Below are 24,143 nucleotides of genomic sequence, written 5' to 3'. Positions count from 1 at the left end.
CACCTCGCCCCGCCCCCTCCACGCCGCGCCTCGGGATGAAGACTACAAGTCCCAGAGGGCCGCTCGCGCACCCCGCCACGTGTTTTCTTCGTCCGCCAATGGGTGGAAGCGCCGCGTGAGCCTGTTCCCGCCCCCCGGGCGCGCCCGAGCCAATCGGAAGGGTGGTGTGTGTGCGAGGGCAAGTGGGGAGGGGGACTCAGCTCAGGACAGGGAGGCCCTGCTCGCAGGTCCCGGGGTCCCGGTGGCAGCCGGAGCGCTTGGTCCGCAGGCGGCGGGCGGGTGGTCCCCCCTCCGCCCCCACCCTGCGCGTGCGCGCCCCGGCCCCTCCCTCCCTGCCACCCCCCTCGGCTCCCGCGCGGCGGCGGCGGTTCCTCTCCCCCTCCCCCCAGCCCTGGCTCCGGGGGACCCCGCGATGCCGGTCCGCACCGAGTGTCCCCCGCCGGCCGGTGCCTCGGCCGCCTCCGCGGCCTCGCTCATCCCGCCGCCGCCCATCAACACCCAGCAGCCCGGCGTGGCCACCAGCCTGCTCTACAGCGGCTCCAAGTTCCGCGGCCACCAGAAGAGCAAGGGGAACTCGTACGACGTAGAGGTGGTGCTGCAGGTGAGCGCCGGGCCGCGCCGGGCCGGGGCCCGAGGGCCTCCTCGCGGCGCTCACTGGCCGTGCCCGCCCCCGGCTCCTCGAGCCCGCAGCCGCGGACCAGGCCCTCGCCGCCGGGCCTCCTGCACCAGGCGCTTCACCCCCGGGACCTGCCCAGCTGGTGTCTCACACTTTCCAAGCCCCAACCCTGACCTGCCCCTCACACCGGAGCCTGTCGTGGGCAGCTCCTGGCCGACCCTGAACACTCTCCCAGACTCGAAGCCCGTGACCGGCCTGCCTGGGATCCGGAAGCCCCCTGTGACTGGCCACCCTCAGACCTGAGTCCTTCCTCCCCAGGACCTGTCGCCCCAAGATCAGCTCTCCCTCCAGTCCCTCCCAGAACCTGAAGAACTCTCCGTTGGTTTCTCCTGCCTGGGAACCCTGGCCATGGCTGGGCCCGTGTCAAATTATCCCAGACTTGAGACAATCCTCCACCCCTCCCCTTTCCTCAGTTCCAGGGATCCTCAAACCTTGGGGCCCTCCTCCCGGGATTTCTTCCTTGGGAGAGCCTAGTGCCCCCTCAGACCTGGGAGCATCCTCCCTCCCTTAGCCCCTGAGCCCGAGAGCCCCCAGTCCACAACTGATTCCTCGCCTCTGGTTCCCCCTCAAGACCAGGCACTCACATCCTGGGTGCTGCTGGCTGGAGCTCCTCCCAGTCTGTTACGATCTTGCCTCCTGGGGCCCCCCACTGTCCCCCGGTCTCTAACTGGCGCAGGCAACCAGCTGCTGGCAGCCCCAGGCCTCCTGCTCTAGGCTTCTTCTCATGCTCCCTATCTCCGTTCTCTGGCCACCTCCAGTCCCCTCCCAGTCTCCCTGACCTGTCTCCCCATACCTCCCCAACCCCTACCTTCATCTTCCTTCTCCTTGGCTCCAGGGGACCCTCTTTCTATGGTCTTAACTTTTATCTACACAGCCAGGGCTTCCTCCCGGTGTCTGATACCCATGTGCTGGGAAATCGAACTCACCCAGCATTATCTCTCACACAGTATTTCCTTGCTGTCTCTCTACCTCCCCCCCGTCTGACCTGAATTTCTAAGTACCTGCTGCCAGCCCCTGATAGCTTTGGAGCTCAGCTTTACCCACTCTGGCCCTTTTCCGCACCTCACCCCTCTCATGCAAGTGGTAACACACTTGATATTTTTTTCCCAGCGGGAGGAGGTCAACAGTAGTTATTACTCCTTTCTCTCCCCCTTCCCTGCAAAACTGTTCCTCCATAGCTATCCCTGCCTGCCTCAGGACCCACTTTCCTCCTCCCTTTGCCCCCTTTTTTCCTTGGCCTGACGCCCCACCTCCTAGGCTGTTCCCCAAAGCCCCTCCAAACGTCTGGCCCCTTGAAAGGCCTCACAAGAGCTCTGAGGGCCTAAGTGTGCCACCTTACTGCCCCCATGCGTGAGGACAGAATGTAAGCCGTGTCTTTTCCTTATGTGCCCTTGGCTCTTTAAAAATGTTAAATCTTAAACAGCCTCTCCTCTGAGCAAGTGGGTCTCCCACCCAAAAGTCAATGGGGATACATTTTATTTTTGCTAACAGCAGGGCATCCTTAACCTCTTTTTTCTTACTGTTTTGCGGGAATCAACAGTTTCCTCTTTTTTCGATTGGGAAAACATCACGTTAATCGTATCTTTGGTCTGTAAACTTAAGTTGCTATCATGAGCCATGATATTTATTATAACTGGAAAACTATTATGACTGAGCCATTCGTTCTCCATAATTAGATCTATGATAGGGTGATCCCTCTTCCCTTCTGCTTAAAATGTGAGAATTTACTATGAAGTAAAGGCTTTTTTTTTTTTTTTTTCTGCAACAAATCATAAAATTCTGGAAGTGAGATCCTTGGTTGTGGGTCATGTTTGGAATGATCTTGAATTTGCACCCATTGTTTCATTTGATGGTTTCCGAGGTGGTAGGGGACGACTTGGCAAGGGTAGCTAAGTGTCAAAGAGAAGTTGTCTGTGGTTCTTACAGCAGCCACCCCCTTCTGTCATGGGTGTGTTGTTTCTGAAGTCTTGTCAGATGCCCATTTCCTCGCGAACCAGTGTACGTGGTGATTGAGTTGGCGCGTGACTGGTCTCAGGGTAGCCCAGAGCGGAAACCTGGCTGATGGCTGGAAGCCACTCCAGTAGGATGTCTTGATGGTGGGAGCGGTGGTCATGCCCAGGAATGCTGCCCTACTTCTGGGCCGGTGACCTGTTTGTCCATCATTGAGACAGTCAGTGGCATGTGACTTATTCCATCATCTGGTTTTACAGCCAGGACTAGTTTCTTAGACTCAGCCTTCTTAGAATACTTCTGCCTTTCATACCTCAGCCTCCTTCCTGCTTGCTTGCTTGCTTGCTTGCTTGCTTTTTTTCATAACAGCTTTATTGAGATATAATTCACATATCATACAGTCCACCCAAGTTAAGGCGTACAATTTCAGTAGTTTCTAGTAGAGTCACGCACTTGGGTGAGCATCTCTGCAGTCCAACTTTAGAACACTTCCATCACCCCCAAAAGAAACACCACCCCTTAGCCATCACCCCTTCTCAACTCTAGGCAGCCACTAATTTTATTTTCCCTAAGATCTGCTTATTCTGGCCACTTTGTATTAAACGGAGTCATATACTATGTGACCTTTTGTGCCTAGCTTCTTTCACCAAGTATAATGTTTTTCAGCGTTCACCCATGTCATAGCATGTCAGTGCTTTATTATTTGGGGGGGGTGCATAATAATCCATTGTACGGACGTACAACATTTTGTTTATCCTTGGAGCAGTAGATGGATATTTGGGTTGTTTCCACTTTTTGGCTCTCGTGAGTAGTGATGCCGTGAACATTCCTTTTCGAGTTTTTATGTAGGCGCGTCCTCATTTCTCCTGGGTAGAAACCTAGGAGTGGAATGCGGGGTCCTATGGTAACTCTATGTTTAACATTTTAAGGAACTGCCAGACCGACGTCCAAAGTGCCTACGTCATTTTGCACTCCCCCCACCGGGCGATGAGGGTTCCAGTTTCTCCACAGCCTTGTCAACACTTGCTATTTATTTGTCATCTTTTTGATTGTAGTCATGCTAGTGGGTGTGAGGTGGTTATCTCATTGTGGTTTTGATTGGAATCTCCTTACTGGCTAACGATGTTGCACATCTTTTCCTGTGCTTTTTTGGAGCCCTTTCTTTCCTCGAAATTCCAGTTTAAAGAGCTCCCCCAGACCTTCGTGAGATTCTGACTAGGTTTTTGTTGTTGCTGTTGTTACTTTGACGACTCTGTTCCTCCTCTGCCATCCCAAGAGCCAAGAGTAACGTGAAGGCCAGGGTCACCGTGACAGCATATTAAAAAGAGCAGCTGTTGGACACAGCTGTGCTGTCAGACTTCCTTGCCTAACGTTTGCCTTGTCATCCTTCCCATGGAGATGCTGGTCCGTCGTTTGGTGAAAGTTCTCTGCGTCGTAGTGTATATGAGTTCACCCCCCCATCACCAAGATCAATTTGGGCAGAATGGGAGAGACCCGTGGTTGAACGGAGGCCAAACTGCAATTCTGATTCTCAGGCACGTGATAATCCACGCAAAATGTTAGCCAATTTACAGTTCAGTTTTTAATCTCATTAGCAGGTATCCTGGCCACCTGATACCCTTTCCAGCAGCTGTGAAGCCCCAAACTATATTGAATTCAGTGAGAATTGCATACGTGAAATTTAAGGCCTCAGGTTAGAGCTGTGTGTCTTTTAATGAAAGTTCTTTGCTGAACCGTGTGAGTGCAGATCAGCCACTTTGGATGACGTCCAGCGCCGAGGCCCGGAGATGAGGATATTTTAAATGCTTGGGCGGTTTTCACATGGAATACCTTTGTCACCAGCACCGAACTGTGGGAGCGTTTTAGCTTTATCGAAGCCCATTTGCTTTGGTGCTGACCTCATCTGGCTGACTGCATTCATTACAGTTTTTAAAGATGGCCTTGGTATTTGATTTCTGGTGTAACTGGAAGTCGTTAAGTCCCCAGACCTGATAAACACCACCAGACTCTCCAAGTTGCTTAAAATGAGACCTCGCTTAACACGAAAATCTCCGCGTGCTGCGGCACCGGGGTGCTTTGTCTTGCTTTAATTCCGGGGGTTTGCTTTGTCCGTGAGCCCAACCAGCATGAAATCTGAAAATCTGCCTGTTGGGGATCAGTCCATCCGGATTTGGGTGAAATGGCTCATTTAGGGTGCACTCAGCTGTAGGTAGCCATACCCTTTTCGGAATAGTTAAAAGCAGGGGTGAACCTGTCATCTCAGGTTACAAGAAGCCTGGAGGTGGCTTGGTTCCACACTGGCTCATGCCGGGGCCCGTTTCCTTCCACGTTTCCGTGCTGCCCCTTGGCATTTCCCGGCCTGTTTCCCCTCAGGGTCTTTATGTGGCTGCCCTGGGCACCGCGTGCAGGTGCTGCCACCGTCACGGGAAGAAAGAGAGCCTCTTTGGAAGCCCCAGTCTTTCCCAGCAGCACCCAGGAGACTTACACACATACCTGATTGGTCACAATCGGGTCACTCACCCCTAAACTGATGACTCACAAGGGGACAGGGGCACGGGTTTGCCTTGCACCCGTCAGGCTGATCGGGTCTTGTGGGGGCAGGGTAGGTGTCAGAACAGGATCTGGGCCCTGCCAGCATGGAAAAGTAGGAATTTGGTTGTAGGGTAGGTACCGGGCCATGTCGCAGCAACCCGTAATTGGTATATACTACACCTCAAAATCTATGTTGCCTGTTACCCCTGTTTATTTTAGGCTCCTAACTCTTCATCAGGAGACACAAGCATTCATATATGAAATGGGCAGCATGGCCCCTCACAGTATTTTCCATTTTGGGGTCAGCGTCTTGGTTCACAACTGCAATTTTTGCCAGAGAAGTCTTCCTAAGATGCCTTGCCGGGATATGCTGCCCATTTCGTAAAGAAATAATGCGGGATTGTGCTGAGTATAAATATGGGCGAGGAGTACATTTTTTAGACCAGTCGGAGACCCGTGTTGAGCGGGCCCACTGTTCCAGAAAGGCCCTTTGGTCTAAAGATACTCAGCTGAAGGAGGTTGAGAGGGTCCTGAGATCAGGTAGCTTCTGAACAGGCACGGGGGCAGGGCGGGGCGGAGGGGACTCACAAAGGTCTCAAAGGCAGGTGAGCCCTGGCCGTGCTAGGCGCCCACCAACCTCCGGGCCTCCCTCAGCCCACCTGGCCCCTGACAGCCGGGCACATGGTTTTCCGCAGCAGCCCCAGCTGGTCTCCCAGTGGTTCCTCCGTTTGTAATGAGGCTGTGTGTCCTTTCTTTCCAGCATGTGGACACGGGGAACTCTTACCTTTGTGGGTACCTGAAGATTAAAGGCCTTACTGAGGTAAGCACTCACTCAGACGAACTAGAACTGGAAGGTGGACCGCGTGCTCCTTGTGCTCAGAGTGTGAAGGGCCAGCAGTCAACTCTGAGGCCTGATTAAAGTGCCCTGTTAAGTGTCGTTCTCATACAGTGAGCTCAAAGCATGTGGTTTTCATGTGCCCTGTTGGAAAGTATACAGAGTCACAAATCTGTAGAAGTTTATAAATACATCGTGTTGTTACCAACACTGTTGATTTCATTTTTAATCCTTTCGTGGAAAAAAAAATGTGGTAAGAACATGGCTACCACCCTCCTCACCTGCCGTCGGAAGTCTTAAGGTTTCTAAGGCAAGCATTAATCCTTCCAGAGCCAAGGTCTTTGGAATTCCTTAAACCTTTTAGTTCACTGGAACAATGAAAAAGTCATCATCCAGTTTCTAACAGGAGTAGCTGCTATGGAAATGTAGACTGTTTTCCTTTCCTTGAACCAACTTTTTACATCTCAGAACTCCTGGGAATATAGAAAACAAGAAAGAGCATCCTTTGTTTTCCTGCTGGTGAGTAAACAGGAAGAAGAAGGAGGGGGCTGGACTGGCCGCCTGACTCCAGCCCGACCTGGCTGCAGAGCCCTGTGGCCTGATCACTCCTCACTGTCTCCGTGGCCCAGCAGTGTTGAGAAATGCTCCACAGAGCCATAGAAAGGTCAGAGTGACCTTGTTGCTTTGCCCTTTACTGGTGCCATGGCCTTAATAAGAATGAAAAATACCCGCTCTGTCTCCTCAAGGGGCTTATCCTAGTGGGAAAGAAAGAATGTAAGAGTAAGAGGTCTAGACTATAGTATAATACAAATGGGGGGGTGCTAACTAAGGCACAGACCATCCTCTGTCTTGAAACCATTGTTTCCATCTCTTTGATTCCATCCGGTTCTGCTTCTCTATTGGAAGTTTGAGACTTTTCTATGAAGTCTGGTGTTGACATGAAAAGATAACTACTCCTCCCTTCTAGAACGTTACCCAAGCTAGTAGGGGTAGAAAATGAAGGCAAAATGAAGGATTCTAGCCTTTGAGTTTGCGGTAGTAGGAAACAAAGTGAATAGAGTATACCCAACTCGTACAACAGGCAGCCAGATGCATTCACTGAGCACAGAACACGAACACTTAACTTCATAAGGAAACCAGCAACATCTGTCACCTGGAATGTTAGCACTGATTCTAGAACCAGCCACTCTGGTCATAGGAAGCTGCACGGAAATGGCAGGTAGCATTAAAAATCCCCAAACCGTGTACAGAACCTCTGTGACGTTTCCATCAGGAGCAGGTAACCCTAACAAGGTGGGGGAAGCTCTGAGTCTTGAGCAGCAGGCTCCCTGAGGAGCTGCTAGCTCGGCCCTTCGCTGGGGCCAGTTCGAGAAGGGGACTTAGGCTCATGACAGGGATGAGGAGACCATCCTCCTGGCCAGTTCTTCCCGCCTGCGCACGAGCGGCCTCACAAGCACATGGCCCCCCAGACTGGTCTGCGCCGGGTTGCGCAGTGGACTCAGGTGTGGCCCTCAAGTGGCCTTGAATTAGAGAGAGGCGGCTGTGTTTCCGAGGCTCCTAGGACGTCAGGGTTCTTTGGATTCCATCTCTTTTAACCTTTTTAGTTGCTTTACTGACATACAGTTCACATACCACACAGGTCACCCATGAAGATGCAGGGGGTGCCTGGCTGGCCCAGTCAGAAGAACATGTGACTCCTGGTCTCAGGGACGTGAGTTCAAGTCCCACGTTGGGCATGGAGCCTACTTAAAAAAAATAAAATAAAATGTACAGTTCATTGGCTTCTAGTACAGTCATGGTGTGGTACAACTATGGACTCACCTTTGAAATTCTAAATCCAGTACGTGGTCACTGGACACGGTCACTGAAATGCCAGAAAGGGTGAGGATTCTCTGAATGACTTTATACCCGTATTCTAAAATACAGCTGCTCGTGTTTGTTTGCTTTAACATTTATAGTTGTTAGGATATCGAATATGTAATTGATTTTCATAAAAGCATTTAAATGGTTGAGTTTTAGCCATAGTCTTCCTCTTGTACACCACATGGAAAATTAACTATTAAGTTGGAGATCATTGGTCTCTTGGCTGCCTCACATTCACGAACGAGCACAGTTCTTACAAAGCTCGTGTGCCTTGTGGAAATGGAATCCCAGGATTGTGAAGAATGGGCGTCAGGTAGCCTTTTCTTTGCAATTCTGAGCCCGCCACCAGCAGAAAGAAGGGACATTTCTAGGGAGGCCCAGAAGCTGGCACAGGGCCTAGGAGCCCAGCCTTGGGAGAGTCACGGCCAGGCCCTCCACTCACTCACTAGACAGGTTTGAAAGCTTCTGCTGAGCTTGTGCTAGACTTGCTCTGAGCCAGGCCAGGGAGATAGGTCATGCTAATCAAACTCAGCAGGACTGATGTATAAACAAGAATGCTCATTTACTCATTTCTAAAATGAGGTACATGCACGTTCCAGAAGTCCTCTCTGACTTAGTAGCCAGTGGGTGTTAATCCCCCCAGAAGGCAGGCCTACACGGAAAGCCAGACCCATTACTGGAGAGTTTTTGGTGGGCCTGTTAACCGTGCGGGGAGTGGTTTGGACGACTTAAATGCCACGACTGCTAGGCCCACTGTAGTAAGCCCACGCCTGTTCTGGGGGTGAGAGTGGGGGGTGCTAGCCATGTCTCTTCTCTCTGACTCGTTTTTTTTGACGACCTTCCCGCAGACAGAGTTTTTCCTTTGAGTTTATACGTTACCGCCACTTTGGCTGTAGTCAAGTGCTTAAATTTCCCGGTCCTGCCCTGAGAGGTAGTTCGTGGTTTTGGTAACTTCTGTACATATTGACTCGCACTCATTAGGCAGTATTTATTTTATTTTAATTCTCAGAGTTCGGGGGTACCTTGCAGTCACCCTTATCCACTGCCTGAGATATTTTTGGAGAGACGTCAGTGCAGAATCAGCTCACTAGGAAGACTTTCTATTTGAACCATAAGTATTTTCTTTGTATTGTAAGAGGGCCCATTTATCATTTCCTTCTTTTCTCTCTTGTGGAAGCTAAACAAAGTTAAAACCTCAGAAAATCAATATGTATAGCTTTTCATTTAAAATCTCAAGCCTGGATGGCGTAGGTGGTTAGGCGTCCGACTCCGGCTGAGGTCATAATCTCACGATTTGTGGGTTCCAGCCCTGCGTCGGGCTCTGTGCTGACAGCTCAGAGCCTGGAGCCTGCTTCGGATTCTGTGTCTCCCTCTTTCCGCCCCTACCCCGCTCACGCTCTGTCTCTCTTTGTCTCTCAACAAAGAAGAAACATTAAAATAAAATAATTTAAAATCTCAAGTCAGGTACCGATACAGAAGTTTCTCCCTTAGCAGTTCTTCCTAAAACAGATGAGGATAATTTATCTATACCTTTAAAATCAGGTTCCCATTTAGGAAATCTCTTTAATTTCTTCACTCCGTATATATAAATACCTGAACGAGGAACCCGGCCACCGTGTCGGGGGTAAAGGGTCGAGGTTTGGTGGGGGGTGGGGGCGTTATGTATCTCAGAGTTCACTGTGAAGACAGCCGCCAGCCTCGGTGGTGGGTAGTGAAGCAGGCCCCTTCAGTCTGCTCTTGTGCGGGCGGGCGGCCATACTGTTTCCTGGGAGCTGCTATCTCTTAGCGACGTCCCCAGCTACATCATGGCAGGCCAAGCCAAGAGAAGTAGCAAAGCCATCGGAACAGATTTATTTTATTTTATTTTATTTTATTTTATTTTATTTTATTTTATTTTATTTATTATATAAAAATTTTTTTAATATTTATTTTTGAGAGAGGGAGAGGATGAGCTGGGAATGGGCAAAGAGAGAGAGACAGAGAGAGAGAGAAAGAGAGGGGGAGGAAGACAGAGGATCCAAAGTGGGCTCCACGCCGACCACAGTGAGCTTGGTGCGGGGCTCAAACTCATGAACCGCGAGATCATGACCTGAGCCGAAGTCAGACATTTAACTGGCTGAGCCACCCAGGCGCCCCAGAACAGATTGATTTTAAACACACGTAGATGTTTGATGCAGAATAAGGGGGGCATACATAGTATCTGAAGAAGAAAGTGGGACCTCTAGTCCCAAGGACATTAAGACTGTAACCCATGGTTTGCCAGGCCACTGACCACCATTACCGTGCTTCCAAGAAGCACCAGAGGCTGGCAGGCTGGGCTGAAGGGTTGGCTAGTTGGTCAGTCAGTTGATTGGGTTTTACAAATGCAGAGAAATGGTGGACTTATTAAATTGTTAACTTTTTCTTCCATTAGTATTTTTCAGAATCTTTGGTGCCTTCTTCTTAGCAGATGAACAAATAGCAAATAAAATTGACAAGAGCATTCTAAGCACCCAATTAGGATGACAGCTTATTTTTTCCCGTTTTTGTGGGGTTTTTTTTCCTGTTGTTGTGATTTTCCATTGCAGACGTGATTTATGTATATTTTCCCTAGTATAAATTGCCTTAGTTCATATGATAAAATTAAATGTTACTCTAACATATCAAGGTATTCTTTAAAAAAAGAACACAAAACAACCACAATGACAACCAAAAAAAAAAAAAAAAAAAACCCACAAAAAACCCACTCCCCGGACGGGCACAGGAGACAAATGACTGAGCTAGTTTGAGAACCAGTGGGCATGGCGTCAGGGAGACTGAGCTGTAAATGCTGTGATTGTGGAGCCTCCTGGGGTGTTTTTCTTGGAAAGTAAAGTCAACTTAGTTACCATCTGCTTTGTATCCTAGAATACTCAGAATTTACTTGTTCAGGTTCTTTTCGAGTGATTAGTACATAACAAACGAAGTCAGGGAAGGGTTCTCTGCTTCTGGCAAAGTTCATAACGTCCAAGAGACTTTGTGGGCACCTCCAATTCAAGCTGACTCCACAGCCATCGGCAAATCTCTGGACCTAACTCTGGGTTGTTGCTTAGCCAGTGAGACCATTTTTTCAAAGTCCTAGGAAGAAGTTAAAGAGCAAGGTTGATTTTTCCTTTGGGAAAGGTTAAAACTGCTGTTCAACATCTTGTTTTGGTATTTGGGTTTTTACCATAGGAGTATCCAACTCTCACGACCTTCTTCGAAGGAGAAATAATCAGCAAAAAACACCCTTTCTTAACGCGGAAGTGGGACGCAGACGAAGACGTTGATCGGAAACACTGGGTGAGTAGGTGTTGGGTCCACTCTGGGCTGCCCACGCGCTGCCGGGAAGCCAAGAGACTTAGCTCTCGGGGTCTTATCACTGTGCCCCATCCTGCTCACCTGTCCACTGGGCTTCTCACCCCAGCTCCTGACGGACACACCCAGGCTCAGCTGAAGTACCATCAGGATGTCACCGGAAATGCCAGTGCCCCTGCTTTTCGGTGTCAAAAGTGGAGTGTGTTCTAGATCACCAGTAGGGAGCACTTGGAGACAACTCATCGTCACTGCCCTCAAGTCTTTTCATTGGCTTTCACACAAGTTGTTGTGTCTTCAAAAATCCATTTCTCTACCTGTCAAAATAGCCTTCCGGTTTAGCTGACCAGGGCGATGATGAATTTTGGTTTAACACTAGGGAAGTCCAATGTGCTCACCCTCTACACCCACCAGAAATTCTTGTGTCAGTAATGAAGATTCTAGAACTCTTCGTGCTTCCCACTGCCACTCACACCCGGCTCTTCAAGTGTCTCCTGATTCTGGCACGATACTCCTTGGAGAAAACTCCCGACCGCAGACCCTCGTCTGGGTTAACATCACTATAGATTAGCTGCTTTGCTTGTTAATGTTTCCTACTTGAGATAGGAAAGGAACATCTCTCAAATGTTGAGTTTCAGTTAAATTTAAGCTTTTAAAACCATTTTTTGGTGAGCTACATGTTTTGACTATTGTAGCAAATAGAACTGAAAGTCAGTCATTTGCGTGATACTAGAGAATACTGTAGAATACTGCGTAATACTGCATAATACTCTAGAGGGTACTAGAGAATACTGTAATACTAGAGAATGAACGAGAGCCAAGTCTCTGGGGATTCTCAGTCGGGGGATCACTCGGTGGCTCAGTCAGTGAAGTGTCCGACTCTGGATTTTGGCTCTGGTCATGACCTCATGGTTCATGAGTTGGAGCCCCGTGTTGGGCTGTGCGCTGGCAGCTCGGAGCCTGCTTGGGATTCTCTCTCCCTCTCCCTCTCTCCCTGCGCCTCCCCTGCTTGCTCGCTCTCTCTTTTTCTCTTAAATACACTTGAAAAAAAAAATACTCAGTTGGGGAGCCCGAGAGGCACACGGTCGTGCGGGCATCAGAAAGTGGTGGAGGGCTCCTCGGTGCCGTCTGACCCCACCCTGCCCAAGGCCGGCCCTTCCTGCACGGCTCGACCCCTCACGAGGTGGCTCCTTCCTCTCCCAGACAGTCCCCGTGAGAACGATCTTCCCGATCTTTCTTGTACCGAATGACAGCCTGTCTCCCATCCTGCTTTGTTTTCCAGCTCAAATTGGTTCTGCAAAAAAGCAAGGTCTTTTGAGACTCTATGAAAAGTCAGTTTTAAGTTAGGTTGGCTACGAATTAAATACATAGAAAGCAACTCTTAATTTTCCAGACTTCCATTAGAATACTGGGAAATATCTGTTCCTACCTCTGTTAGGTTAAATTGAAATATTTTAAGTGAAAGAGCGTCTAAGAAGGCCTCCCTGGGTCCTTCCCAGCATGCTCGATGGGGGAGGACCAGGAGCTGGGCCTAAGGGCTCTTCTTCACCCAGCAGTCTGGTGACCTGTGCACGACTCAGAGTCTCCCGTAACTCTCCCAGCCCATGCAGGAGTCCCCGATGCCCATGTGGGGCTCCTGGAGCTCTGTACTGCACCTCTGTCTGTCAGGGATTTGCAGCACCTGATGCAGGCCTGCCTCAGAGGTATTGCAGGGTCCATTCCGGAACACTGCAACAAAGCAAACATTGCCATAAAGCAAGTCAAATGAATTTTGTTGGTTTCCCAGTGCATGTAAAACTTACCTTTATGCTACACTGTACTCTGTTAAGTATGCGATAGCATTGTGTCTAAAGCAATGTACATACCTTAATTTTAAAGTACTTTATTACTGGGGCGCCTGGGTGGCTCAGTCGGTTGAGCGTCCGACTTCGGCTCAGGTCATGATCTCACAGTTCGTGAGTTCGAGCCCCGCGTCAGGCTCTGTGTTGACAGCTCGGAGCCTGGAGCCTGCTTCAGATTCTGTGTCTCCCTCTCTTTCTCTGCCCCTCCCCTGCTCATGCTCTGTCTCTCTCTGTCCCAAAAATAAATAAAAACATGAAAAAAAAATTTTTTTCAATTAAAAAATAAATAAATAAAGTATTTTATTACTAAAAAATGCTAACCATCCTCTGAGCTTTCAGCAAGTCCCAATCTTGCTGGTAGAGGGTCTTTTTTTTTTTTTTTCGTTTATTTATTTTGAGAGAGAGTGTGGGGGAGGGAAGGGACAGAGAGAGACGCAAGAAGCATCCCAAGCAGGCTCCACGCTGCTAGAGCCAAACCTGATGTAGGGCTCAGTCTTACGAATGGTGAGGTCGTGACCTGAACTGAAATCAAGAGTCAGATGCCTAACCAACTGAGCCACCCAGGCGCCCCACTGGTGGAGGGTCTCACCTGATGTTGATGGCTGCTGACTCATGAGGGTGATGGTTGCCAGAGGTCGGATGGCTGTAGCAATTTCTTAAAATAAGAGAACAGTGAAGTGTGCCTCATCGATTGGCCGACTCTTCCTTTCACAAACAATCTCTCTGCAGTGCGGGATGCTGTTTGATAGCATCTGACCCTCAGTAGAACTTCTTTCAAAACTGGAGTCAGTCCTCGCAAACCCTGCTGCGGCTCTATCAACTGAAGTCACGTGATATTCTAAATCCTTTGTTGTCATTTCAACAATCTTCATGGCATCTTCACCAGGAGTAGATCTTATCTCAGGAAACCACTTCCTTTGCTCACCCATCAGAAGCAACTCCTCATTCGTTCACGTTTCATCCCGTGGTTGCAGCCATCGGTCACGCGTTCAGGCTCCACTTCTGACCCTGGCTGTCTTGTCATCTCTGCCCCGTCTGCCTCCACTGGAGTCTTGAATCCCTCAAAGTCATCTATAGAGTTGGAATCAGCTTCTTCCAAACTCCCATTGATATTTGATTGTTTGACCTCTTCCCGTGAATCACAAATGTTCTTTCTTTTTTTTTTTTTTTTTTAAATCACAAATGTTCTTGATGGCACCTAGAATGGTGAACCCTTTCCAGAAGGTCTTCAGTCTACTTTGCCCACATCCATCAGAGAGATCACTATCTATGGCAGCTATAGTCTTAGGAACTATACTTCTTAAATAAGAACACTTGAAAGTTAAAACTGCCCCTTGACCCATGGACTGCAGAACGGGTGTTGTGTTGGCAGGCATGAAAACAACGTTAATCTCACGGTACGTCTCCCCCAGAGCGCTTGGGTGACCAGGCGCATTGTCAGTAAGCAGGAATCTTTTTTTCTGAGCAGTAGGTCTTAACGGTGGGCTTTAAATATTCAGTAAACCATGTTGTAAACAGATGTGCTCTCATCCAGGCTTTTTTCTATTAATAGAGCACAGGCAGAGTAGATTTTGCATAAAATTTTAAGGGCCTGAGGATTTTCAGAATGGTAAGTGAACATTGGCTTCAACTTCAGGTCACCCACTGAATTAGCCCCTAGCAAGAGAGTCAGCCTGTCCTATGAAGCTTCGAAGCCAGGCATTGACTTCTCCTCTCTGGCCATGAAAACCCTAGATGGCGTCTTCACCCAATAGAAGGCTGTTTCATTGAGTGTGGCCATCATCATGAGTTATCTTAGCTCGATCTTCTGGATAACCTGCCGCAGCGTCTGCATCAACACTTGATATTTCACCTCTCACGTTTATGTTACGGAGATGACTTCTTTCCTTAAACCTCCCAAACCAACCCCCGCTAGCTTCAGACTCTCCTTCTGCACTTCCTCACCTCTCTCAACCTTTACAGAATTGAGAAGAATCAGCCTTGCTCTGGATTAGGCTTTGACTTCAGGGAACATTGGGACCGGTTTGACCTTCTATCCAGACCATTAACCCTTTCTGCACATTAGTAATAAGGCAGTTTTGAGGGGGCGCCTGGGTGGCTCTGTTGGTTAAGCTCCTGACTCCTGACTTCAGCTCAGGTCATGATCTCATGGTTCATGAGATCGAGCCCTGCAACGGGCTCTGCATGGAGCCTGCTTGGGATTCTCTCGCCCTCTCTCTGCCCTTCCCCTGTTTGTGCACTCTCTCTCTCTCCTCTCAAAATAAATAAACATTTAAAGATAAACAGACAAGTAATAAGGCTGTTTCGCTTTCTTATCATCCATATGTTCACTGGAGTGAACTTTTCCTTTCCTTCAAGAACTTTTCCTTTGCATTTACAACACGGCTGTTTGGTGCAAGGGGCCAAGCTTTCAGCCTCTCTTGGATTTCGACATGCCTTCCTCAACTAAGCTTAATTGTTTCTAGCTTTTGATTTCAAGTGAGACACGTGCAACTCTTCCTTTCCCTGGAACACTTCGAGGCCATCGCAGGCTTTTTAATCGGCCTCATTTCAGTATTGTTACGTCTCAGGGAAGAGGGAGGCCTGAGGAGAGGGAGACGGATGGGGGAACAGCCAGTGAGTGGAGCAGTCAGAACACACACAACATTTATCAGTTAAGTTTGCTGCCTTATATGGGCCCCCAAACAATTGAAATAGTAATATCAAAGATCTCTGTGGGGCGCCTGGGTGGCTCAGTCGGTTAAGCGTCCGACTTCGGCCCAGGTCGTGATCTTGCGGTCCGTGAGTTCGAGCCCAGCGTCAGGCTCTGTGCTGACAGTTCAGAGCCTGGAGCCTGTTTCAGATTCTGTGTCTCCCTCTTTCTCTGACCCTCCCCCATTCATGCTCTCTCTCTCTGTCTCAAAAATAAATAAACGTTAAAAAAAAAAAAAGATCACTGATCACAGATCGCCATAACAAATAAAATAGTAATGAAAAAGCTTCAAATATTGCAAGAATCACCAAAATGTGACACAGAGACACAAATGCTGTTGGGAAAATGGCACCAATAGCCTTGCTCGATCAGGGTTGCCAGGAACCCTGGCAGTTTGTAAAAAAAAAAAAAATGCAACATCTGCAAACAGCAATAAAGTGAAGTGCAATAAAACCAGGACTGCCAGGGCACCCGGCTGGCTCAGTCAGTTAAGCATCTGACTTCGGCTCAGGTCATGATCTTGTGGTTCATGAGTACAAGCCCCGCATCAGGCTCTGTGCTGACAGCTCAGAGCCTGGAGCCTGCTTCAGACTCTAGGTCTCCCTCCCTCCCTCCCCCTCTCCTCTCATGCTCCGGCTCTCTCTCTTTTTCTAAATAAACATAAAAAAAAAATAAAATAAAACTGGACTCCCTGTAAACTAGATTCAGAGGCACTGTATTATTTCATGCTCAGGTTTTTCTGAATGATAATAAAGTTGGTATCATGGTGGTACCATAAAGTCCAGATTCCATAAACTCAATCTACTGAGGATAGAAATACATGTGTGACAAATTCTATGGGTTAATAATTCTGTATCTTAGATTTTATTTAAGGTGTAATTCTTATAAAATTATCGCATGCTTGTTTTTAAGCGTTTGAATAAGTAGAAAAACAAAAGGAAAAAAAAATCATCTATAATAATAATACCGAAGCTAAAACAAGTATTGACCTCTTTTTTTTTTTAAATAAAAATAGGATCATGAGACACAATTTTGTAATCTATTTCTGGTGTCCCTTTTTTTTTTTTAAATATATTTAATTTATTTTTTAAATTTACATCCAAGTTAGCATATAGTGCAACAATGATTTCAGGAGTAGATGCCTTAGTGCCCCTTCCCCATTGAGCCCATCCCCCCTCGCACAACCGCTCCAGTAACCCGCTGCTTGTTCTCCATATTTAAGAGTCTCTTCTGTTTTGTCCCCCTCCCTGTTTTCATATTATTTTTGCTTCCCTTTCCTTACGTTCGTCTGTTTTGTATCTTATAGCCCTCATATGAGTGAAGTCATATTATTTGTTTTTCTCTAATTTCACTTAGCGTAATACTCTAGTTCCATCTAGTTGCAAATGGCAAGATTTCATTCTTTCTGATTGCCCAGTAATACTCCATTGTATATACATACCACATCTTCTTTATCCATTCATCCATAAACGGACATTTGGGCTCTTTCTATACTTTGGCTGTCGTTGATAGTGCTGCTGTAAACATTGGGGTGCATGTGTCCCTTCGAAACAGCACACCTGTATCCCTTGGATAAATGCCTAGTAGTGCAGTTGCTGGGTCATAGAGTAGTTCTGTTTTTAAATTTTTGAGGAACCTCCGTACTGTTTTCCAGCGTGGCTACACCAGTTTGCATTCCCACCAGCAGTGCAAAAGAGATCCTCTTTCTCTGCATCCTCGCCAACATCTGTTGTTGCCTGAGTTGTTAATGTTAGCCATTCTTATAGGTGTGAGGTGGTATCTCATTGTGGTTTTCATTTGTATTTTCCTGATGATGAGTGATTTTGAGCATTTTTTCGTGTGTCGGTTGGCCATCTGGATGTCTTTGGAGAAGTGTCTGTTCATGTCTTTTGCCCATTTCTTTGCTGGGTTATTTGTTTTTTGGGTGTTGAGTTAACCCTTTATCTGGTAATGTCATTTGCGAATATCTTCTCCCATTCGTCGGTTGCCTTTTAGTTTTGCTGATTGTTTCCTTCGCTGTGCTTTTTATTTTGATGAGGTCCCAATAGTTCATTTTTGCTTTTGTTTCCCTTGCTTCCGGAGACGTGTTGAGTAAGAAGTTGCTGCGGCCAAGATCAGAGAGGTTTTTGCCTGCTTTCTCCTTGAGGATTTTGATGGCTTCCTGTCTTACGTTTAGGTCTTTCATCCATTTTGAGTTTATTTTTGTGTATGGTGGTCCAGGTTCATTCTCCTGCATGTCACTTTCCAGTTTTCCCAGCAACACTTGCTGAAGAGACTGTCTTTGTTCCATTGGATATTCTTTCCTGCTTTGTCAAAGATGAGTTGGCCATACGTTTGTGGGTCCATTTCTGGGTTCTCTATTCTGTTCCTTTGATCTGCGTGTCTGTGTTTGTGCCAGTCCCATACTGCCTTGATGATAACCGCTTTGTATACATCTTGAAGTCCATCTGGTCTCGTTTTTTAAAAGAAATTAATCGTATATTACCCACTTCCTGTTTCTTCTTCACTAGCTGGCCCCAAGCCACTCTACTCTGTCAGAGGACCCCACTGTAGTAAGCCCTCTCTCCCCCTTCGGTGAGACATGCTGGCTCTCAGTTGTTCTGCATGATTCTGTTGCTACTGTTGACTCCCTTACAGAGATGTCACTGGTCATTCCTGGCTTTGTGCAAAGGTGTCCTGAGAACGGGCCCCCCAGAATAGCATCCATTCCCAACCCGGAGCCTTTCCTCAGACAACATGAACTAGGCAGGCGTAGCCCCATGATGACTCAGCTGGAGTCCAGCTCTGAGGTCCTTGGTGGGGACCTTGGGCTCCCCTTCCAGGCCTCGGCCTTTGCTGCTCTGGTCAGGCCACCTCCAGCAACTGGCACGCGTTTGCAAAGGCAGTCGCCGCCGGACACAGAAGGGTCGTTCTGACACCAGCCTCTCCCTCCGTAGATCAGTTCTCATGCTGTGTCTTTTGCTTTCAGGGCAAGTTTCTGGCTTTTTATCAGTATGCAAAATCATTTAATTCAGATGACTTTGATTATGAAGAGCTGAAGAATGGAGATTATGTCTTCATGAGGTGGAAGGTAAGGCCCCACCCCAGGCGGTCTTCTGGCTGTGCCAGTGCCTGCGTTGGACCCACCGCCCCATCTGCCCTGTCCTCATGCGGTGCCTTTAACGCTCACGGAAAGCGGGCACAGCTCCAGGCCACTCTGGCAGACTGCTGCCCTCCCAGATGGTTTCTCTTTGGTTAAACTGTTTGGTGGTCAGCTGACGAATTCGTGGCTAGGGGGTGGTCCCCCTCGGTACCTTTGACCGTCCACGTGGAGTCCTCCCAAGTGTCCTGTGGATTCAGGGGAGAACCAAAGTCAGTCACCCATCACCTCCGGTTCTCAGCCACAGGCTGCGACACCCCCTTAAGGGACCGCTCCCTCACCACGTCCTTGCTGAAGGCTCGGTGCTGTCTCAGCTTGTCTGGTTCCCTCCAGCTCAGGAAATGAGGGACCAGGAATGGAATTTGGGTTTTCCACTCACCAGCCCTCAGAGAACTGCATCTGGCTGGACTCGATAGATTGGCTTTGGGGCTGACAAGGCTTTTGTGTTCCCTGTTTTGATAGCATGGTATTTACTGTGTTCCAGCTCCAGGATAGCACAATCATGAAGCCAGTTTGTGAAATCACTGTGTGAACGGACACCCGCTTCCAACCCCTGGTCCCCAATCTGCGGGGAAAAGCCGTTTTACCTTGAAATCTTGCCAGCTTTTCGAAAAGCCAATCATTCCCAATCTTTTTTTTTTTTTTTTTTTTTTTTTTTAGTATTTATTTTTGAGAGAGAGAGAGAGAGCACGCGAGCGAGCGGGGAAGGGGCAGAGAGAGAGTGAGACGCAGAATCCGAAGCAGGCTCCAGGCTCTGAGCTGTCAACACAGAGCCCGACATAGGGCTCGAACTCATGGACCATGAGATCATGACCTCAGCCAAAGTCGGTCGCTTAACCGACTGAGCCACCCAGGCGCCCCAGTGATTCCCAATCTTTAGCTTGTATAGCTAATTTTTTTTTGGGGGGGGGGGATCATCACTTTCTGAGTGGACGCTTGCCAGGCGTGGAGAGTCAGAGCGGGGTCCTGCCCTTGCAAGCTCGCCATCTAGTGGGAAGTGTGCCAGTGAAATAACATGTTGGAAGAAGTATCCTCCGAAGTTCTTATTTTAAAATTAATTTTAAAAATTACCATTCAGAGGTTTAGGAAAGGAAAAGATGAGAGTGTTTTGGAAAAAAAAAAAAAAAAAGAGTTGAGCACCTGGGTGGCTTGATTTTGGCTCAGGTCATGATCTCGAGGTTTGTGAGTTCATGCCCCACATCGGGCTGTGCACGGCCAGTGCAGAGCCTGATTGGGATTCTCTCTCTCCCTCGCTCTCTTCCCCTCCCCCACTCTCTCTTTCAGAATAAACTTAAAAAAAAGAACTTCTCAGGGTGACTCACTGTGGGCCTTCAGGAGACCTCCTGGGGCCTTGGGGCCACCGACTTCATCTTACTGGGACAGTAGGTCCTTTCAGCTTGGCTCTAGCCAGAGATAACAAGCTTGCCTCTTCCCAAGGTGCTGTTCTGATGGCTGTCGCCGAGGCGTAGAGCTTTTTCAGGGGGTGTTATGGGGTGTTATGGGGTGTGATTCACCTTCAGAGTGAAGTGACTTGCTGTTCTAGAGGTGATCAGGAACCTAGCACCAGTTCCTGGGGTGGAGCAGAGAATTTCTCTCCCTGGGTGGTTCTGTCTGCGGGCTCTGAAAGGTAGGTAGGTATCGATTCACTTACGAGATATGTAGACCATAGGACCTTCTCCTCACTGCTGATCTCAGTGAGCTCAAGACACAGGCTCCTGTGTTAGCATCGAGAATACTCGAGCAACACACGAATGCTATTGGCAGGTTGGGTTGAAATGCACATGTTGGCCATTGTCCAGCAAGTCTGGGCAAGGCCGTGTGACAGTGGAACCTTAGAAGCACCTGGAGGCTAACGAGGAACGCCAGAGGTGGCCGGGCCACACCGTCGGTTACTAACCTCCTCCGTCTGTGTGCAGGAACAGTTCCTGGTCCCAGACCACACGATCAAAGACATCAGCGGTGCTTCCTTTGCTGGGTTCTATTACATCTGCTTCCAGAAGTCGGCAGCCTCCATAGAGGGCTACTATTACCATAGGAGTTCAGAATGGTAAGGAACCCCAGAGGCGCAGGGGGCGGCTTGCTGCTGTCCCCCTGGCTCTCCCTTGGCTTGCCCAACCAAAAGAAGACCTCTCCCCTGTCTCTGCATAGCTTTCATGCTCTGTCTGCATGCAGAGGGCCTCTCCAAGCGACCTCAGTTGCTGGTGTAGGGGCTCCCGTCCCTCTACACGGAGCAGAGGAAACAAGATGAAAGTGAAGTGTAGATAAAGGAACGCATTGCTGACAGCTTTCAAGCAGTTCTGTGTTATCAGCAACGTTTCTCCCAATCTCGCTGCTCTTGTATTTCCTCCCAAATTTCATCAGTAACTAAAATGTAAAATCCAACTATGAATTTTGCTGGGGTGAATTTTGCTGCCAGCAGCCTTTTCGATTTTGTGGTCACATTCCTCAGATGCTGGCCCCACATGCACTTGATCTCGGTCTGGTGACCTAGGGTCCCCCCGTGGAGCTGGTGTCCTGCCCTGTGTCTCACCTGAGGTGAAGGACTGAATGCCACCTCAGGTGCTAGCTTTTGCCACCTCAGGTGCTAGCTTTTGCCACCTCTTGGGGGGAGTCTCCTGCCTCCTCGCTGCTTCTCAAAGCACCTGGCTGTACCTGAAGAAGGAACCATATCATAAAATACCTGGTTTCCTCTCTGAATGTAGAGACCCCTCACGCCCTTCCAAATTTTTCACACTTCGGCGACTTGTAAGTGATGCCACCCCAGCTTGACTCAAATTCTTTGTTCAGTGGCAGCACAGTGATGGCTGCAAATACGTGCCCGTGGCTCAGTGCAGTCTCAGCACCTCTGAGAGCCACAACTCTTAGGGTTTCAGTAGTTGTTCAGTTTTCAAATGAGTTTTCAAAACATGTTATATCCTGTTTTAAATGACAGCTTTATTGAGATAATTCACACACTATTTGGTTTGCTCATTGAAGCTGTACAGGTCAGTGGTCTATGCAGCCATGACTGCAGTCAATTTTAAAACATTCTCATCGCCACAGGGAGAAACCCTCGTAACCCCTTGACCATCAGCCCGACTCCCCATCCCCTCCTGGCCCTAGGCAACCACTAATCTACTTTCTCGCTGCGTAGATGTGCCCGTTCTGGATATTTTATATAAATGGGACCATACACTATGTGGCCTTTGTGTCTGGCCTTTGAAGCTTCAGCCTCGTTACAGCAGGTGTCAGCACTCCCCATTTTTGTTGCTGAATAACTTTCCATGGTCTGGATCCACAGTAGCCCCTCCTTATCTGCGGTTTTGCTTTCCGGGGTTTCGGTTACCCGCGGTCAGCTGTAGCCCAGAAGCAGACGATCGTCCTCCTGGCAGTGTCAGAAGGTCAGTGGTAGCCTAACAGCCCGTCACAGCGCCTCTGTCACTCCGTGTTTCGTCTCCTCCCGCCCCCATTTCGTCATCTCCCATCCTCACGGTACAATAAGGCATTTTGAGAGAGAGCCCACGTTCCCATAACTTTTATCGCAGTAGATTGTTACAGTTGTTCTATTTGCTGACTAGTCATTGTTGCTAACCCCTACGGTGCCTAATTTATAAGTTGTGCTCTGTCACGGGTATGTATGTGCAGGAAAAACCATACCATACGTACCGGGCTCGGTACCATCCACGGTTTTCGGCATCCGCTGGGGTACCTGAGCGTATCCCCCACAGATAAGGCGGGGGGGACCACTGTACCACATTTTCCTTCTCTGTTCATCAGTTGCTGGGCACTTGGGTCGTCTTCACCTTTTGCCTGTTGTGAATAATGCTGTCGTGAGTGAGGGTGTGTAAGCATCCGAGTCCCGGCTTCCAGTTCCTTTGGGCAGATACTAAGAGTGGAATTGCCGGGTCATATGGGAATTCTGTAACTTTTTAAGGAACCACCTCCCTGTTTTCCAGAGCAGCCGCACCCTGGTACATTCCCACCAGGGCCCGAGGGCTCCAGTTTCTCCACATCATTCCCAACGCTTGTTATGATGTCTTTACAATTACAGCTCTCCTAGCGCGTACGGCATCTGCAGGCGTCGTGTGGTTTTGATTCACATATTCCGATGGCTAACGCATCATCTTTTCTTGATTTTTTTTGTTTTGTTTTGTTTTTTGCTGTTGTTGAGAAATAAACTGCTTGTTCCTGTGCTCCTCCTCACTCCTCTGTGAAACAAGTAAGAGGAGAGCTGACGTCTACCCCATCAGCTCGGATTGTGCCTGGGGGTTATCATCCCCTTGTGTGGATTGTCCAGGCCGCCGTTTCCCTTTCATCTGCTTAGCTCTTCGGAGCAGCCTGCCGACGGGGCAGAAACATACACATCAGGGCTCTGATGTTCTCAAAGTCTAATAGCCGTGTGTAGGGAGGCGAGAAAATGAAGCCAAAGGGTCAAATAAGATTTACGGTTAGCGAGGAAGTTCTCTCTTCCATGGCCTGTTTGCATTGCATGAGAAGTGGGGTGTGCCTGTGTTACCCGCGAAGTCCCGAGGGTGCTCCAGCCTGACACACGGGGGAGCTGAGGTGCTGGCCGTGGGAGGCCGGGCAGCATGGCAGGTGAGGATGAGGCCCGGGGGGGGCCTCGGTCTGCATCTCTCCCACAGCGTACTCCGCCTCTCCTTTTACAAGACGTACCATGGTTGCTTCATGGTCAGAGCAAAAGGGAAAGGCCTAAAAACAGCTCCTCTTACCCCCATTCGGGAGGATTAACCGAAGAAACAAATAAAACCAGAGTTGGTTCAGCTGACGAGATCTGAGATGAATTTGCGTTCCGGTCCGAGAAAGTGGCCCGTCAGGCGCTCCGGTGGCAGGGAGGGAGTTTTGGACATCCTTTGTTTGGTTTTCAGGATGCTCAGACTGCCTCCCGTTTCTCTCTTTTCCCACATTGCAGGTATCAGTCACTCAATCTAACTCACGTTCCCGAACACAGCGCACCCATCTACGAGTTCCGGTGACAGCGGTTCAGAGCAGGAACCAAATAAAACTGAACTTGGCAAAAAAAGAACTCTGCCAAGAAAATCGTGTACCTGCCAGAACCAGGAGAACGTGTGTTCCTGTTTCTTCACGAGCAGACTCGCATCAGAAAGCATGAATGTTAACCCACAGAATCCAAGGAGCATGGCCAACCAACGGCAGGTGGAGGGAGTGTTCTCTGTGCTTCCTCCCTCTCTGCGGCAGTTTGGTCTTAATCTGTTGTAAGCTACCTTAAATGCACTTTTCCTTCCTGCACAGCTAACTTCTGTATCACTGAAAGGCCCATTCCTTCCTCCGTCCCCACCTCCAGC

General features: G+C 48.8%; 1 protein-coding gene across 1 annotated transcript; it reads left to right on the top strand.

Moving 5' to 3' along the window:
- Positions 1 to 210: 210 nt before the first annotated feature.
- On the top strand, positions 211 to 24,089 carry GID4 (GID complex subunit 4 homolog). Its single transcript, XM_042914987.1, has 6 exons — positions 211 to 601; positions 5,919 to 5,978; positions 11,049 to 11,156; positions 18,670 to 18,771; positions 20,757 to 20,887; positions 23,750 to 24,089. Exons 1-6 carry the CDS (start codon positions 413 to 415, stop codon positions 23,811 to 23,813), a joined length of 654 nt encoding a protein of 217 aa, XP_042770921.1. The 5' UTR covers positions 211 to 412; the 3' UTR covers positions 23,814 to 24,089.
- Positions 24,090 to 24,143: the final 54 nt, after the last annotated feature.

The sequence above is a fragment of the Panthera leo genome, chromosome E1 (genome assembly GCF_018350215.1).
Source record: "Panthera leo isolate Ple1 chromosome E1, P.leo_Ple1_pat1.1, whole genome shotgun sequence".
In the NCBI taxonomy this organism is placed as follows: domain Eukaryota; kingdom Metazoa; phylum Chordata; class Mammalia; order Carnivora; family Felidae; genus Panthera; species Panthera leo.
This window is presented reverse-complemented; position numbering and strand designations above follow the sequence as displayed.